Below are 18,541 nucleotides of genomic sequence, written 5' to 3'. Positions count from 1 at the left end.
GAGCCTATCTCAGCTACAATCGGGCGGAAGGCGGGGTACACCCTGGACAAGTCGCCACCTCATCGCAGGGCCAACACAGATAGACAGACAACATTCACACTCACATTCACACACTAGGGACCATTTAGTGTTGCCAATCAACCTATCCCCAGGTGCATGTCTTTGGAGGTGGGAGGGGCCTATCCCCAGGTGCATGTCTTTGGAGGTGGGAGGGGCCTATCCCCAGGTGCATGTCTTTGGAGGTGGGAGGGGCCTATCCCCAGGTGCATGTCTTTGGAGGTGGGAGGAAGCCGGAGTACCCGGAGGGAACCCACGCAGTCACGGGGAGGACATGCAAACTCCACACAGAAAGATCCCGAGGCCGGGATTGAACTCACGACTACTCAGGACCTTCGTATTGTGAGGCAGACGCACTAACCCCTCTTCCACCGTGCTGGAGCCTATCTCAGCTACAATCGGGCGGAAGGCGGGGTACACCCTGGACAAGTCGCCACCTCATCGCAGGGCCAACACAGATAGACAGACAACATTCACACTCACATTCACACACTAGGTATTATAATAATGATGTGGTATTATTAGTTAAAAACTCAGAAGTGTCAGTCAAGGGTCAATCCATGACCTACATGGTGGAAAACTGCAAGGTCAAAACCATTGAGAATTACAATTCCCAGATTGCCAAGGGAAAATGGCCGCCAAATTACTGATTGAAGGCACCTGAAAAGGAATGGCGGTTCTTCCAGACTCATTCACCAAACAAGCTGCATGCAAGGAAGAACAGCAAGATCTACTCTACAAGTTTCTCCAAACTCACCAATGGTCGGTGAATATGCTTCTTCATTTGATGACCATCGAAATGCTTACTTTGATATGCTTAACTTGTACATGCAAGCTTCTTAATTTGCTTACTCAACTATCTTAATTTGTTTGTTTGAACTGCTGGCTTCAAATTGAACCACTGCATTACTGCATTTGACTTTGAGCATTGGTTGCATACTGTGTTTGACCAGTTAAAAGCAAGCTGTTTAAAGCACACGTCAAAGTTTAAAGCTTAAGTTAAAATGGCAAATGGTTAAAGTTAAAAGGTTTAAAGTCAAAGCTTATGGTTTAATGTTTAAAGTTAAAAGTACAAAAGATGAATGCAAAGTTAAAGGATAAATTCATGTTTAACTCTTGCTAAAAGTTACAACATTATGTAGAAAGTTTAAAAGCGTTTGGAAAACATTGTTTGAAAATACTGTTTCTGTGGTTTGAAGGTTTACAACCTGATGATTAATTGAAGATCACCTGAAATGAAACCAACAATGCTTCAAGTTGGAAAATAAAAAGTTGACCAATTGGAAATCATGAGTTGTCCGTGGGTCCTTTTGGAGTAGAAGAGTGGAACTTAACAGTGTCAAACGATTAAGATATTTAATTGCGATTAATCGCAGTTTGTTCAGTTAACTCTAAATGAATCACGATTAATCACAGATAAGTATAATTTTTCTTAATTGATAAGTACAACCCTATACAGATAATTTTCAAGTTTGTTACAATGACTGGACAATTGGTTTGCTTTAACGTAATGTTTGTAAACATCATGCTTTTTCAAACAGCTCAACACAAAAAGGATATAAACACGCCTTTAATGATTTAAAAAATAAGTAAAAGGCCTGCAGTGCGTTGGTGTCTTGCCAGATGTTGTGTTTGGTAAGAATACAGAATTTGTATTCTTGCTGTAGAAGCACTTGCATTCCGAGGAGGAGCTACACCGTGTTTAGATACCAGTTTTTCCACGCATTAATAACACAAATTGTGGATTGTTAGGATCAGGCTTTGATTGTCAAATATGTTTGGTAATATAATCTGTGATATTTCTACCTGGATGTATGCTTCTGATATTCTGTACATTGTATGTTGTACAAGTTAATGGTATTCATATCTCTGCATGACAATTTGTTAACCTTCTTTATTTATAAATGAAATGTAATATTCAGCCTGCTAAACATTTTGTAATTGCGGAGTAAATCAGAACAGGTTTTAAAAGAATACGCACAATTTTTCAATCTGCCAGAAAACATTTATTTAGGTAGAAATATCACAGACAAACATTACAAAACATCTTTGACAAAGCATTATCGTAATGTAAGAAGATTTTGCATTGTTTTGGTGGTTAGACTGGATGTGACGCTTACAGTTACTATGGTTACGGCCGTGATTGGTATGAGAAGAGGTGACTTGACATGTTTTGGCGACAGTCTCCGATAAAAGTGACTCTAGGCTTCCCCTTTTTTTCCTGCTGAGCTTTTATTCCATCTTCCTCAAGGAATTCAAGTAATAACCCACAATTCATGTTGTTCATGCACTCAACTGTAATGTGAACACAGACGTGAAGCTCCTCCTCTTTACAAGCGGCAAAGGCGCCAGCAATGATGTCGTCTCACGGCGATTGAAAATAAAATGATCTTGTCTTGTCTGGAGAACGACTTGCCATGGCTTTGGACCTGAGGTTTCCATAGTGTACCCCATTCTTTGTGCATTTCTGCTCACTATTTTCGAGCTTGTAGCTCAACAGTAACTGGACATTAACAGTAAATTTACCATGCTACGGATCCGACCGAGGGTCAAAAATTAATTGTGCGTTAAAAAAAATTAAAGGCCTACTGAAATGATTTTTTTTAATTTAAACGGGAATAGCAGTTCCATTCTATGTGTCATACTTGATCATTTCGCGATATTGCCATATTTTTGCTGAAAGGATTTAGTAGAGAAAATCGACGATAAAGTTCGCAACTTTTGCTTGCTGATAAAAAAAAAGCCTTGCCTGTAGCGGAAGTAGCGTGACGTCACAGGAGCTAGTATTCCTCACAATTCCCCGTTGTTTACAATGGAGCGAGAGAGATTCGGACCGAGAAAGTGATGATTACCCCATTAATTTGAGCGAGGATGAAAGATTTGTAGATGAGGAACGTTATAGTGAAGGACTTGAGAGGCAGTGATGGACGTATCTTTTTTCGCTCTGACCGTAACTTAGGTACAAGCTGGCTCATTGGATTCCACACTCTCTCCTTTTTCTATTGTGGATCACGGATTTGTATTTTAAACCACCTGGGATACTATATCCTCTTGAAAATGAGAGTCGAGCACGCGAAATGGACATTCAGTGCCTTTTATCTCCACGACAATACATCGGCAAAATGCTTTAGCTACGAGCTAACGTGATAGCATCGTGCTTTAACTGCATATAGAAACAAAAAAATAAACCCCTGACTGGAAGGATATATAGAAAATCAACAATACTATTAAACCGTGGACATGTAAATACACGGTTAATGCTTTCCAGGCTGGCGAAGGTTAACAATGCTGTGCTAACGACGCCATTGAAGCTAACTTAGCAACTTAGCAACGGGACCTCACAGAGCTATGCTAAAAACATTAGCTCTCCACCTACGCCAGCCAGCCCTCATCTACTCATCAACACCCGTGCTCACCTGCGTTCCAGCGATCGGCAGAAGGACGAAGGACCTCACCCGATGCGTTTGGCGGCCCGGAGACGTAGGAAGTCAAGGTGAGGTCGGCGGCTAGCGCGGCTAGCGCGGCTAGCGCAGCTAGCGCGGCTAGCGCTCCAACAAAGTCCTCCTGGTTGTGTTGCTGTAGTCCGCTGCTAATACACCGATCCCACCTACAACTGTCTTCTTTGCAGCCTTCATTGTTCATTAAACAAATTGCAAAAGATGTCCAGAATACTGTGGAATTATGAAATGAAAACAGAGCTTTTTGTATAGGATTCTACGGGGTACCATAACTTCCGTTACTCTGACTTCGTCATGCGCATACGTCATCATACCGCGACGTTTCAGCCGGACATTTCCCGGGAAGTTTTAAATGTCACTTTATAAGTTAACCCGGCCGTATTGGCATGTGTTGCAATGTTAAGATTTCATCATTGATATATAAACTATGTGACTGCGTGGTCGGTAGTAGTGGCTTTCAGTAGGCCTTTAACGGCCCACTTAAGAACTTTCAGTTTTGGTTGATTTTGGCGGCGCCAGTGGACTAAAACAGTATTTTTTTGCCAGAAGAAGTCCACATTTCCCATGAGGACTAGCACACACAGCGTCATTCTGACATGATGTCCGCTGTAATATTGCCAAAAATATTACGTGTCTAATGGCTATGCTGATGTTAAATAGCAGACGCATCATGCTACAAACATGACGCTACTACCAAGAATGTATCAGGGTGGATGTAGGTCCGAAGCAAAGAAAGACCGGTGGGAGATTTTTTTTCGAAGGAAGTAGTGAAACTATCACGCTGGTGGCTAATTGTTGCTGCCACGCAAATTTCCGATAGCTAACATTACCCCCGCCCCATGTGGAAAGACATCAGGAACATCACCAACTACAAACAGACCAAACCCATTGACATCTCCCTCCCAGACCAGCTCAACTCATTCTTTGCCCGCTTTGAGGACACCTCCAACGAAGAAAGCCCCACCTTCAACACCCCCACCCTCACAGAGAAAGACCAGCCACTCATCTTGCAGACCTGGTGGGTCTGCAAGATCCAATCCAATTCACATGACCTCGGTGTCCAGATGTGTTTTAAAGGCCTACTGAAATGATTTTTATCGACGATAAAGTTCGCAACTTTTGGTCGCTGATAAAAAAAAGCCTTGCCTGTACCGGAAGTAGCGTGACGTCACAGGTTGAAGGGCTCCTCACATTTCCCCATTGTTTACACCAGCAGCGAGAGCGATTCGGACCGAGAAAGCGACGATTACCCCATTAATTTGAGCGAGGATGATATATTCGTGGATGAGGAACGTGAGAGTGAAGGACTAGAGTGCAGTGCAAGACGTATCTTTTTTCGCTCTTACCATAATTTAGGTAAAAAGGCTCATTGGATTCCACACTTTCTCCTTTTTCTATTGTGGATCACAGATTTGTATTTTAAACTACCTTGTGATACTATATCCTCTTGAAAATGAGAGTCGAGAACGCGAAATGGACATTCACAGTGACTTTTATCTCCACGACAATACATCGGTGAAGCACTTTAGCTACGGAGCTAACGTGATAGCATCGTGCTTAAATGCAGATAGAAACAAAATAAATAAGCCCCTGACTGGAAGGATAGACAGAAGATCAACAATACTACTATCAGGAGACACCGAACCAAACACTGGACCTGTAAATAAACGGTTAATGCTGTGCCGCCTGTCGAAGCCTAGCAATGCTATTGCTAATGACGCCATTGAAGCTAACTTAGCTACGGGACCTCGTCAGAGCTATGATAAAAATATTAGCGCTCCACCTACACCAGCCCTCATCTGCTCATCAACACCCGTGCTCACCTGCGTTTCAGCGACCGATGGCGCGACGAAGGACTTCACCCGATCATCGATGCGGCTAGCGTCGGATAGCGCGTCTGCTATGCAAGTCAAAGTCCTCCTGGTTGTGTTGCTGCAGCCAGCCGCTAATACACCGATCCCACCTACAACTTTCTTCTTTGCAGTCTCCATTGTTCATTAAACAAATTGCAAAAGATTCACCAACACAGATGTCCAGAATACTGTGGAATTTGGCGATGAAAACAGAGCTTTTTGTATTGAGATATAATGTGTCCGAATACTTCCGTTTCAACCATTGACGTCACGCGCAAACGTCATCATACATAGACGTTTTCAACCAGGAGGTCCGCGGGAAATTTAAAATGTCACTTTATAAGTTAACCCGGCCATATTGGCATGTGTTGCAAAGTTTATATATCAATGATGAAATCTTAACAATCAGACTGCGTGGTCGGTAGTAGTGGCTTTCAGTAGGCCTTTAAAAAGCTATTTTCAACCAAATCCATGCCATAATGTGCATGTAAACATACCAAGTGTGTGTGTATGGGGCGGCCATGTTGGGTTTAAGGTGGGATGGGGGGCGTGGGGCACAGTGGGGTATAGGAATGTTGTGTATGGGGTAGGGTTGTACGGTGTACCGGTATTAGTATTGTACCGTGATACTAATGAATCATATTCGGTACTATACCGCCTCTAAAAAGTACCGGTCCGTCACCCCACGGCCCCCCGTCGTCATCATGTCGTGTCATTGCTAGTTTTACGAGCAGAGGAGCATGTTCGGCAGCGCACAATCACTGAGTACTTACAAACAGACAATGTGCGGAGACGGAAAACGGACGCGTTTTGGCTTAAAAACTAGCAATACGGGTGAGGTTATAACACTGAAACGCCCTCAGGAAGAGGTGCTTTAAGACATGGCTAGCTAACTAGCGGCTAACGTCCATCCGCCGTCGGCAGTGTTTTAGCTACTTCTAAATCACTAATCCTCGTCTCTATGGCGACAAAGTAAGTTTCTTACAAGTATCATCCCTGCAGGACGAGGAATAGCTAAACATGCTTCACTACACACCGTAGGAGGATACAATAGCTCACCGGCATCAAAATGTAAACATACGCCCTTGGTGGATCGATACCTAACATCCACTGTAATGATATCAAGTACAAGCACGTATCGAGTCGATACTATGATTACGTCGATATTTTTTGGCATCGCAACATCTTCTTTCGGTGTTTTTTAAATGTATATTATGTTTATAAACTCAGTAAATACGTCCCTGGACACATGAGGACTTTGAGTATGACCAATGTATGATCCTGTAACTACTTGGTATCGGATTGATACCTAAATTTGTGGTATCATCCAAAACTAATGTAAAGTATCAAACAACAGAAGAATAAGTGATTATTACATTTTAACAAAAGTGTAGATATAACCTGTTAAGAGAAAGTAAGTAGATATTAACAGTAAATGAACAAGTAGATTAATAATACATTTTCTACAGCTTGTCCTTAATAATGTTGACAAAATAATAGGTGTATAAATGACACAATATGTTATTGCATATGTCAGTAGACTAATTAGGAGCCTTTGTTTGTTTACTTACTACTAAAAGACAAGTTGTCAAGTATGTTGACTATTTTATTTAAGGACAAAATAGCATTAATAAACATATGTTTAATGTACTGTAAGATTTTTTTGTTTTGTTAAAATAAGGCCTAATAATGCCATTTTTTTGTGGTCAACTTTTATTTAGAAAAGTACCGAAATAATTTTAGTACCGGTACCAAAATATTGGTATCATTACAACACTACATTAGTTTTGGATGATACCACAAATGAAAGTATCCAAACAACAGAAGAATAAGTGATTACTACATTTGAACAGAAGTGTAGATAGAACATGTTAAGAGAAAGTAAGCAGATATTAACAGTAAATGAACAAGTAGATTAATAATCAATCTTTACAGTTTGTCCCTCATAATGTTGAAAAAAATAACGACACAATATGTTACTGCATACGTCAGCAGACTAACTAGGAGCCTTTGTTTGTTTACTTACTACTAAAAGACAAGTTGTCGAGTATTTTCACTATTTCATTTAAGGACAAAATTGCAAGAAAATTGCAAGAAACATATTTTTTTTGTTAAAATAAAGCCAATAATGCCATTTTTTGTGGTCCCTTTTTATTTAGAAAATGGGTTATACTTGTATAGCGCTTTTCTACCTTCAAGGTACTCAAAGCGCTTTGACACTATTTCCACATTCACCCATTCACACACACATTCACACACACATTCACACACTGATGGCGGGAGCTGCCATGCAAGGCCCTAACCACGACCCATCAGGAGCAAGGGTGAAATGTCTCGCTCAAGAACCCAACGGACGTGACGAGGTCGGTAGAAGGTGGGGATCGAACCAGGAACCCTCAGGTCGCTGGCGCGGTCACTCTCCCGACCTGCGCCAGGCCGTCCCCAAAAAAGTATCGGAATACATTTTTGGTACTGGTACCAAAATATTGGCATCGGGACAACACGTGGACCCTGACTTAAACAAGTTGAAAAACTTATTCGGGTGTTACCATTTAGTGGTCAATTGTAAGGAATATGTACTGAACTGTGCAATCTACTAATAAAAGAATCAATCAATCAATCAATCAATCAAACAAAAACACTAGTATGGGGGGCCCACAATACAATAATTATTTGTTCCCAAATATTCTGAAGTTGCACAGATTACATTTCGGGCACATATGTGATGGTTGTAAATTCAAGCCCTGGAAATATTACTTAATTACTTGAATTAAAGTAATATCTGCATCGGGATAATTTGGCTTGTTTATAATATATATATATATATATATATATATATATATATATATATATATATATATATATATATATATATATATATATATATATATATATATATATTATGGCAAGCCGTTAAGGAAATTAAATTAAGTCTGAATAGAAATGAGAAACTTTTATATATACTGTAAATAAGAAAGACTTTAGAGTCTGTCTGCTGATGTGAAAAAGAGCCAAAGCTGTCAAAGAGCTGAGGGACCATCTTCAAAGTGCAATGCTGAAACAAATAATGCAAACAATAAAATGTAACTTCCAGGGTTTGAGATTAATGTAGTCCCGTCGTCCCGGGGATGGTAAAAAATGCACGGGACGAATTTAAATGCTCCCCGGGACGATGGCTTTTAACCATTTGTTTTCTTTTTCTTTTTATGTATTTATTCATTTTACATTTTATATTAAATGTCTTGGTTTTTCCACCCTCTGAAAATCCTATGAAATGTTTAACAAGCCATCCTATAACAATACAGCTATTAATGTAACAATACAATAAAACAAATATCTTTATTATATATATTGTTTTATTATTTTAACAATAGGCTAATGTATATGACTTTATATAGATTCTACAAGAAACACAAAACTTAAAAACTAAATTATTTACAATTGCAGACACAAGGTTCTTGTTCTGCAGTGCTGTGTGCTAATATGCTTCATACACCTGCAGGACCGCAAGCAAGGTCGCAGAGAAAATGCGGACTGGATTTTGAGTGATGTGGGCATTTTCTATATGAACAAGTGGAATGGATTGGATACCGACACACTAAAGGGGCTCTCTACCTTACACTATGAAGTGAGGGGAAACTGAGTCCATAATGACAGGTTATATGATTATTTATTTAAACTCATATTTGGGCCACTTTATAATGAATATGTCGGCATGTATTTGTAAAAAAAAAAATATATATATATATATATATTTTTTTTTAACACCAAATTATTTAGGGGGGCTTAAGAACATTTTAGGGGGGGGCTTGAGCCCCCTAAAATAGGCCTAACAACGCCAATGACCCCGACTTAAACAAGTTGAAAAACTTATTCGGGTGTTACCATTTAGTGGTTAATGGGTGAGGGCCGACATCCGGGCAACTGAGCTACATACGAGTTCTTCGAGCCATAGCAACCAGACTGGCGTTGAAAACAAACCGTTGCCATTACTCTTTAACCTGTCGACCTACGCTGGTTAAACCCGTCATTCTGCCTCCAAAATGCTGAAAAACTGTGTTGTTTTTGGTTGTGCTAACCACAACAGGAAACAGGGAAAACAGAGGTTGTATTTTGTTCTGCCAAAGCGTGATAAAAGCCCACAGAGACGAGACAAATGGCTCGCAGCTTTACACCGGGAAAACGAGGACGGTTCTCACTGGAGTCCCCCAAAGTCCCGGGTCGTGTGTTCGGATCACTTCGTTTCTGGTAAATATAAGGAACAAAAATCCACCTTCTTAACCACAACTTGGCTATACCGTCCGTGCTAACGTTGTACTTGTTGAATTTGTACCTTATAACGTTCGACAGCTGAAGTTGTTGTACAAAAATAACATGCGGTATATACTATATAGTCTATAGCCTAGCTGCAGGATGAGCCGCGGCGGGCCCTGAAAAGCGAGTTCCTAGTGCGGGAGAATCGGAAGTACTACATGGACCTGAAAGAGAACCAGCGGGGACGGTTCTTGAGGATCCGGCAGACCGTGAACAGGGAGCCCGGCTTGGGGTCCACACAGGGCCAGACCATCGCGCTCCCGGCGCAGGGACTTATCGAGTTCCGCGACGCTTTGGCCAAACTTATTGACGATTACGGCGTGGACGAGGAGCCCGCGGAGCTGCCGGAGGGCTCGTCGATGACTGTGGACAACAAGCGCTTCTTCTTCGACGCGGGCTCCAACAAGTACGGCGTGTTCACACAAAGTTGTTGATAACTTCCGCGTCTCTTTCTTAGTAGCGCGCAGGCTAAGCTAACTAGCAAGTGATAAAATGGCAACCAAGGTAATCAAAAAGGTTAACCAACGAACGAGATTTCTCTACAGAATCTCCTCTCTGGTCAACAAAAGCACCTTGAGGATTCTGGCGGGAACTCTCGTTCAACCCTTTTTCGATTATGCATGCACCTCCTGGTACCCTAGCACCTCCAAAACCCTCAAATCTAAACTCCAAACATCCCAGAACAAGCTAGTCAGGTTACTTCTAGACCTCCACCCCAGATCCCACCTCACTCCTACCCACTTCTCTAAAGCGGGCTGGCTCAAGGTGGAGGACAGAGTTAAACAACTTGCACTGAGCCTAGTCTATAAAATCCGCTACACCTCCCTGATACCGAAGTACATGTCAAACTACTTCCTTAACGTAAATGACCGCCATAACCACAACACCAGGGGGTGCTCCACTAACCACGTTAAACCCAGATTCCGAACTAACAAAGGTCTTAACTCATTCTCTTTCTATGCCACATCAATGTGGAATGCGCTCCCAACAGGTATAAAAGAAAGGGCATCTCTATCCTCCTTCAAAACTGCAATAAAAGTTCACCTCCAGGCAGTTACAACCCTAAACTAACACCCTCCCCGGATTGCTAATAATCAAATGTAAACAATCAAATGCAGATACTTTTTCTTTTTCTTATGCCTTCTGATCTCTCTCTCTCTCTCTCTCTCTCTCTCTCTCTCTCTCTCTCTCTCTCTCTCTCTCTCTCTCTCTCTCTCTCTCTCTCTATGTCCACAACTTGATGTCCATATCCCCCCCGCACCCCCCTCCACACCCCTGATTGTAAATAATGTAAATAATTCAATGTGATTATCTTGTGTGATGACTGTATTATGATGATAGTATATATGATAGTATATATCTGTATCATGAATCAATTTAAGTGGACCCCGACTTAAACAAGTTGAAAAACTTATTCGGGTGTTACCATTTAGTGGTCAATTGTACGGAATATGTACTTCACTGTGCAACCTACTAATAAAAGTCTCAATCAATCAATCAATAAAGCTAAGCTAAGCCTGAGAAGCTTTAAAGTTCACTGAGACGAGTCTGACGCAAATAATACATTTTCGTTTTTTCACACGATATGCGAAGAAGTAAAAATGCGTAAATGAAGGATTTAACGCCGACTTCCAAGCCACAACGTTCGTTAAATGCTTTTTCGGTCAATGCTGTGTTCGCTGTGAGCTGGTTTGTTTTCAACAAATTCCCGGTTGCTAGGGGATTGGTAGGCGGAAGTGACGTAGGTCCGCCCTCACCCATTGTACAAAATATGTACTGAACTGTGCAATCTACTAATAAAAGTATCAATCAATCAAAAACACTAGTATGGGTTTTTTGATTGATTGAGACTTTTATTAGCAGGTTGCACAGTGAAGTACATATTCCGTACAATTGACCACTAAATGGTAACACCCCAATAAGTTTTTGAACTTGTTTAAGTCGGGGTCCACTTAAATTGATTCATGATACAGATATATACTATCATATATACTATCATCATAATACAGTCATCACACAAGATAATCACATTGAATTATTTACATTATTTACAATCAGGGGTGTGGAGGGGGTTGGGGGGAGGGTATGGACATCAAGTAGTGGACATAGAGAGAGAGAGAGAGAGAGAGAGAGAGATCAGAAGGCATAAGAAAAAGTATCTGCATTTGATTGTTTACATTTGATTATTAACAATCCGGGGAGGGTGTTAGTTTAGGGTTGTAGCTGCCTGGAGGTGAACTTTTATTGCGGTTTTGAAGGAGGATAGAGATGCCCTTTCTTTTATACCTGTTGGGAGCGCATTCCACATTGATGTGGCATAGAAAGAGAATGAGTTAAGACCTTTGTTAGTTCGGAATCTGGGTTTAACGTGGTTAGTGGAGCACCCCCTGGTGTTGTGGTTATGGCGGTCATTTACGTTAAGGAAGTAGTTTGACATGTACTTCGGTATCAGGGAGGTGTAGCGGATTTTATAGACTAGGCTCAGTGCAAGTTGTTTAACTCTGTCCTCCACCTTGAGCCAGCCCACTTTAGAGAAGTGGGTAGGAGTGAGGTGGGATCTGGGGTGGAGGTCTAGAAGTAACCTGACTAGCTTGTTCTGGGATGTTTGGAGTTTAGATTTGAGGGTTTTGGAGGTGCTAGGGTACCAGGAGGTGCATGCGTAATCGAAAAAGGGTTGAATGAGAGTTCCCGCCAGAATCCTCATGGTGCTTTTGTTGACCAGAGAGGAGATTCTGTAGAGAAATCTCGTTCGTTGGTTAACCTTTTTGATTACCTTGGTTGCCATTTTGTCACAGGAAAGGTTAGCCTCTAGAATGGAACCTAGGTAGGTGATGGAACCTAGGTAGGGGCCCTAGAAATCCGCGCTACGCCCTTGGAGAGAGTCACCCACGCCCCTCCCTCCTCCCTCCCTCCCCGCCTCTCCAGTCATCAACAGTCGGTTGAAGGACCCAGATATATTTGTGCATGCCCACTGGACGCAGACATTACGGTAATCCGGCGTTGTTGCGTCTCGCAGCCGCAAGGCCACCGCAGGGCGATGTTCTCATCCGACGGCCGCATCTTCTAAGCGCACGTCCAGCCGTCATCTTTTTTTTTTTTTTGCCTTCTTCGGCGTCTTTTCCGACGACGATGCCACGTCACGCGATGATGGTGCCAGACAGATGCTGCCGTGCTCGGCCATAGATTCATCTCCGACCCGCGCTCCTCCTCGACAAAAAACTAAAGCAAAACAAACGTCTTTTCGTTGTCGTTTCCCCGCGTACGATGCTCCCTGCCAGCGCCGCATCCATGCTCCCGTCCGCAGAAGCCGCCAAACTGTACCAGACCAATTACGTCCGAAACTCCCGCGTCATCGGACTCCTGTGGGCCATCTTCACCATCCTGTTCGGCATCGTCAACATCACCATCTTCTCGCAGCCCTACTGGATCGGCGACGGCATGGACACTCCGCAGGCGGGCTACTTCGGCCTCTTCCACTACTGCGTCGGGGACGGCATCTCCAGGGAGCTGGCGTGCCAGGGCAGCTTCACCGAGTTCGCCGCCATCCCCTCCAGAGCCTTCAAGGCAGCCTCCTTCTTCATCGGCATGTCCATGATGCTGGTGGTCTCCTGCATCGGCTGCTTCTCGCTCTTCTTCCTCCTCAGCACCTCCACCGTCTACAAGATATGCGGCTGGATGCAGGCTGCGGCAGGTAAGACCACTTAGAACCCTGGTTTTGCACCAGGGACCCGGTTTCATGTAGGCATTATTGTCACGGACCAGCAAATAAGTGCATGACAAATGAATTAAAGTGCCAATGATTGTCACACACACACGAGGTGTGGCGAAATCATTCTCTGCATTTGACCCATCACCCTTGATCACCCCCTGGGAGGTGAGGGGAGCAGTGAGCAGCAGCGGTGGTCGCGCCCGGGAATCATTTTTGGTGATTTAACCCCCAATTCCAACCCTTGATGCTGAGTGCCAAGCAGGGAGGTAATGGCTCCCATTTTTATAGTCTTTGGTATGACTCTGCCCGGGTTTGAACTCACGACCTACCGATCTCAGGGCGGACACTCTAACACAGGGGTCACCAACGCAGTGCCCGCAGGCACCAGGTAGCCCGTAAGGACCAGATGAGTAGCCCGCTGGCCTGTTCTAAAAATAGCTCAAATAGCAGCACTTACCAGTGAGCTGCCTCGATTTTTTAAATTGTATTTATTTACTAGCAAGCTGGTCTCGCTTTGCCCAACATTTTTAATTCTAAGAGAGACAAAACTCAAATAGAATTTGAAAAACCAAGAAAATATTTTAAAGACTTGGTCTTCACTTGTTTAAATAAATTCATGAATTTTTTTTCTTTGCTTCTTATAACTTTCAGAAAGACAATTTTAGAGAAAAAATACAACCTTAAAAATGATTATAGGATTTTTAAACACATATACCTTTTTACCTTTTAAATTCCTTCCTCTTCTTTCCTGACAATTTAAATCAATGTTCAAGTCAATTTATTTTTTTTATTGTAAAGAATAATAAATACATTTTAATTTAATTCTTCATTTTTGCTTCTGTTTTTTCGACGAAGAATATTTGTGAAATATTTCTTCAAACTTATTATGATTAAAATTCAAAAAAATTATTCTGGCAAATCTAGAAAATCAGTAGAATCAAATTTAAATCTTATTTCAAAGTCTTTTGAATTTATTTTAAAAATGTTTGTTCTGGAAAATCTAGAAGAAATAATGATTTGTCTTTGTTAGAAATATAGCTTGGTCCAATTTGTTATATATTCTAACAAAGTGCAGATCGGATTATAACCTATTTAAAACATGTCATCCAAATTCTAAAATTAATCTTAATCAGGAAAAATTACTAATGATGTTCCATGAATTTTTTTTTTATTTTTTAAAAAAGATTCGAATTAGCTAGTTTTTCTCTTCTTTTTTTCGGTTGAATTTTGAATTTTAAAGAGTCGAAATTGAAGATAAACTATGTTTCAAAATTTAATTGTAATTTTTTTGGCGTTTTCTCCTCTTTTAAACCGTTCAATTAAGTGTAAATATCATTAATTATTAATAATAACATAGAGTTAAAGGTAAATTGAGCAAATTGGCTATTTCTGGCAATTTATTTAAGTGTGTATCAAACTGGTAGCCCTTCGCATTAATCACTACCCAAAAAGTAGCTCTTGCTTTCAAAAAGGTTGCTGACCCCTGGTCTAACCACTAGGCCACTGAGTAGTCACCATAACATTCAATTCGTGCAGGGGTGTCAAACATACGACCCGTGGGCCGGATCAGGCCCACAAACAGGTTTTTATATATGTGTATGTATGTATGTATGTTTCCCACACATTCATTTATTTGTGGCGGCCCGCCACGAAAGAATTACCTCCGCCACAAATAGATTTTTTTTTTTTTTTTTGTCCTGTGCAGCTTCTCAGGCAAATCATATAGTTGATGTAGATGCCCATATAGGCTGTTCACATTTACTTTACAAAAGAGAAGTGTAGGATACTTCTCTTGTTGCCTTATTTGTATTTGACCACTACTGTTTTCTGTTTATTTGTTACTGACTGTGGCAGGACACCTCTGCCTCTGTTTCACTTTATGTTGCTGGTAAATAATATGGTTGTAGTAGTAGGCTAAAGTTAAATTATTTAGTATGCACTAATTAAAGGGGCAGAGCTTTAAGAGACATTTTAGCTTTTATATTTTATAAGATATATTTTTTGTAAGAACCACAATTAATAAATATATTTCAGTGAATAACTTATTGTTCAAATCTGTATATAAATATGTACATAAAGTGTTGTAATTATATTGTAAAATGGATGGATGGATGGACGTTTAAAACAAAACTGTTATTATTAATTAGTAAGTATACATTTTTTGAGCCTTTTTAGAGAAAATCATATCATTGTAGTAAATTATGCAAATTACTCGATGTCATGGTGACCACGCCCCCACCGCCACAGGTATCTTGGCAGTTTATGGGAAACACTGATATATATATATCTATATCTCAGTGTTTTTTTAACCACTGTGTGTTGCGAGATATAGTCTGGTGTGCCGTGGGAGATTGTCTAATTTCACCTATTTGGGTTAAAGATATTTTTTGCAAACTGGTAATTATAATCTGCAAATGATGTGCTGAGTGTCTGTGCTGTCTAGAGCTCGGCAGAGTAACCGTGTAATACTCTTCCATATCAGTAGGTGGCAGCCGGTAGCTAATTGGTTTGTAGATGTCGTAAACAGCGGGAGGCAGTGTGCAGGTAAAAAGGTGTCTAATGCTTTAACCAAAAATAAACAAAAGGTGACTGCCCCTAAGAAAATGCTTTGAATCTTATAGGGAAGGTTATGCAGAACAAAACTAAAACTAAACTGGCTACAAAGTAAACAAAAACAGAATGCTGGACGACAGCAAAGACTTACTGTGTGTGGAGCAAAGACGACGTCCACAATGTACATCCGTACATGACATGACAATCAACAGTAAAATTCTGGCAACTGAGCTGCCTTTTTTTTACCATAAAAACAGCAGTACTGTTTTTCCATTTACAGTAATATACACTACATTTTGAGGTGAAATTATTGCAACTTCCCATATTTTTTTTACATTTTAGTGTAAAAAAATCTAATAAAATGCACTAAATAAGTAAAAGTTAAAGTACCAATGATTGTCACACACACACACACTAGGTGTGGCGAAATTATCCTCTGCATTTGACCCATCACCGTTGATCACCCGCTGGGAGGTGAGGGGAGCAGTGAGCAGCAGCTTTGGCCGCGCCCGGGAATAATTAATGTCTTTTCTACTCCCAGTATTGTGGGTGTTTTGATGATCAGCTTTTATTTTGCGTATTAAATAAGACAGAGACGCAAAATGGATTGCACGCCTTATTCTGATCACTTGGCACACGTTTCGTAAACCTGGGGCCGTACTTATCGAGCTTCTTAGAGTGCCATTTTACACTTAAGTCCTGAGAATTTGCGAAATTTAGTCCTACTCTCAAGCTTAAGAATAAAAGCTTTTTATCAACGTTCTTAAGTCTAAGAATCACTCCTACTCTCCACGATATTTAAGAGACCTTCAGAGGTGTCTTAAGTGGTTAGGAGTTGCCAGCAGGGGATGGCACTGAGGCGAGAGGGACGTGGGAAGGATGTCCTGGATTTGTTTGATGACGAGCAGCTGATCAAACGGTATCGTTTAGACAGAGCGGGTATTATTTTTGTCACAGATTTAATACTTTTCGATTCCTTGTTGATTTCTGCATGTGTCTGCAGTGGACTAGTATATATAGAGCCACCCACACCAGTTTCAAATTAGTTGCCTAATTAATGAATTGGAAAGAAAATGTTATGACAGTAGCGTATGTGTGTGGCCGTGAGGTGAGTGACGTCAGTGAGTGTGTGGGCGAGAGAAGAGAGGGAGCGTTAGCGTGAGTGCCGGCGGGGACTAGTTTGTTTTGTATTATTTTGTAGTTTATTGTCAAAATATACACTCCCATTGTCCACTTAAATATTTCCAAGATATTTCTTTATTCTTAGACAAGGGATTCCCTTCCGTGATTGGTCATTTCTATGGACACAGAAATGACGTCACCTAAAATTGCGTTTACGGCACATAGTAATGTCGTAATTCAGCTCTGAGTGTGACACTTAAGATTCAGTCCTACACTTCGCTGAAAGTGTGAGTAAGACGCTTGATAACTAACTTTTAAGTGCAGCTTTCAGCCAAGAATTTATTTACTCTTAAGTCAACTCTTAGCAGACTTCTTAGGAGTCATTCTAAGAAGCTTGATAAGTACGGCCCCAGATTTGTGTTTGCTATCAAGTTTGCGCAGGTTTTAGTACATGCAAACCTTTAGTAAATCAGGCCCTAAGTGTCCAACTCCAACCTGGAGAAGAGGATTGCACTTTGTCAGGCCTCTACCTTCACACCTGTACAGCTTATGTGTCCCACCTGAAGACTAAGCTCCTGCTAGCAGCTCTTAACGACAATAAGATGACAATCTCTCAGGGGAAAAACTACAAAATAAAGTATATTTCATCCACAACTTGATGATTGACTGATACTTTATTATTGATGGTGCTGGCACAATCTGACCTGAGTGCCTTCTCCCGTCAGTTCACCGTGTTTGTGTTGATGACTTCCAGCAGCAGCTCATCATTCAGCCGTGGTCAAATGTCGTCCACTTTCAGTGTCAGCGTCAAACAGCCGCTGTCTTGCTCGCGACAAACCCGAATGAGGTCGTATGTTATCTGGAGCAGGTCCGTGTGTTGCGATGGGCTGAATGAATGCAATAAGGCACTTTTAATGAGCAGACCGCTGGGCTTTGTGCGGCTGCAGCAAAAAGATGAAAGAGAAAACCGAGTCTAATGAGCGAGCATGATTGCTGAGCACTGTCGAGCTGCGTTACTCTTTCCATGAAGCTTGAAGCAGAGATGCTGTAGCTTACCTGCAACCTCTGGCGTCTGTTGTTTGCTGCACCGCACTAATAGTGTCTTGATAGGAACACACTAACAACTCACAGTACTGTTACAGTGATACAGTCTTGTTTTATACAGTAAACATCCATCCATTCATTTTCAATATCGCTTATGGGTCGCGGGTTTGCTAGAGCCTATCCCAGCTGACTTCGGGTGAGAGGCGGGCTACACCCTAGAGACTGGCATACTTGCCAACCCTCCAGATTTCCCAGAACTTCAGTGCAAACATTCTCACAAATGGCTCCCAATTTCCACCCGTACAAGAATACTGCTATATCATCCGTCACAAGGCGCCGTTTCTGACTGGACGATGTTAGCAGGGACACCTCCAAGTCAAGCCCGGCAATCAGAACAGAAGAAGAAGAAGCAGAAGAAGAGACATCATGTG

The 18,541-nt window shown here is 41.4% G+C and overlaps 1 protein-coding gene and 1 long non-coding RNA gene across 2 annotated transcripts in view; both read left to right on the top strand.

Annotated features, from left to right (window-relative positions):
• LOC133641699 (uncharacterized) overlaps positions 1-18,541 on the top strand; it is a 526,583-nt gene that overhangs the window by 454,409 nt on the left and 53,633 nt on the right. The gene's annotated exons all lie outside the window — the stretch shown is intronic.
• LOC133641638 (LHFPL tetraspan subfamily member 3 protein-like) overlaps positions 12,625-18,541 on the top strand; it is a 57,348-nt gene continuing 51,431 nt past the window's right edge. The window contains exon 1 of the mRNA XM_062035512.1: positions 12,625-13,373. Within this exon, the coding sequence (XP_061891496.1) occupies positions 12,947-13,373 (427 nt within the window). The 5' untranslated portion in view covers positions 12,625-12,946. The remainder of the gene's footprint in view (positions 13,374-18,541) is intronic.

The sequence above is a fragment of the Entelurus aequoreus genome, linkage group LG24, assembly GCF_033978785.1.
Source record: "Entelurus aequoreus isolate RoL-2023_Sb linkage group LG24, RoL_Eaeq_v1.1, whole genome shotgun sequence".
In the NCBI taxonomy this organism is placed as follows: Eukaryota; Metazoa; Chordata; class Actinopteri; order Syngnathiformes; family Syngnathidae; genus Entelurus; species Entelurus aequoreus.
Note: the sequence above shows the minus strand (reverse complement) of the source record. Positions and strands in the feature narration are given on the sequence as shown.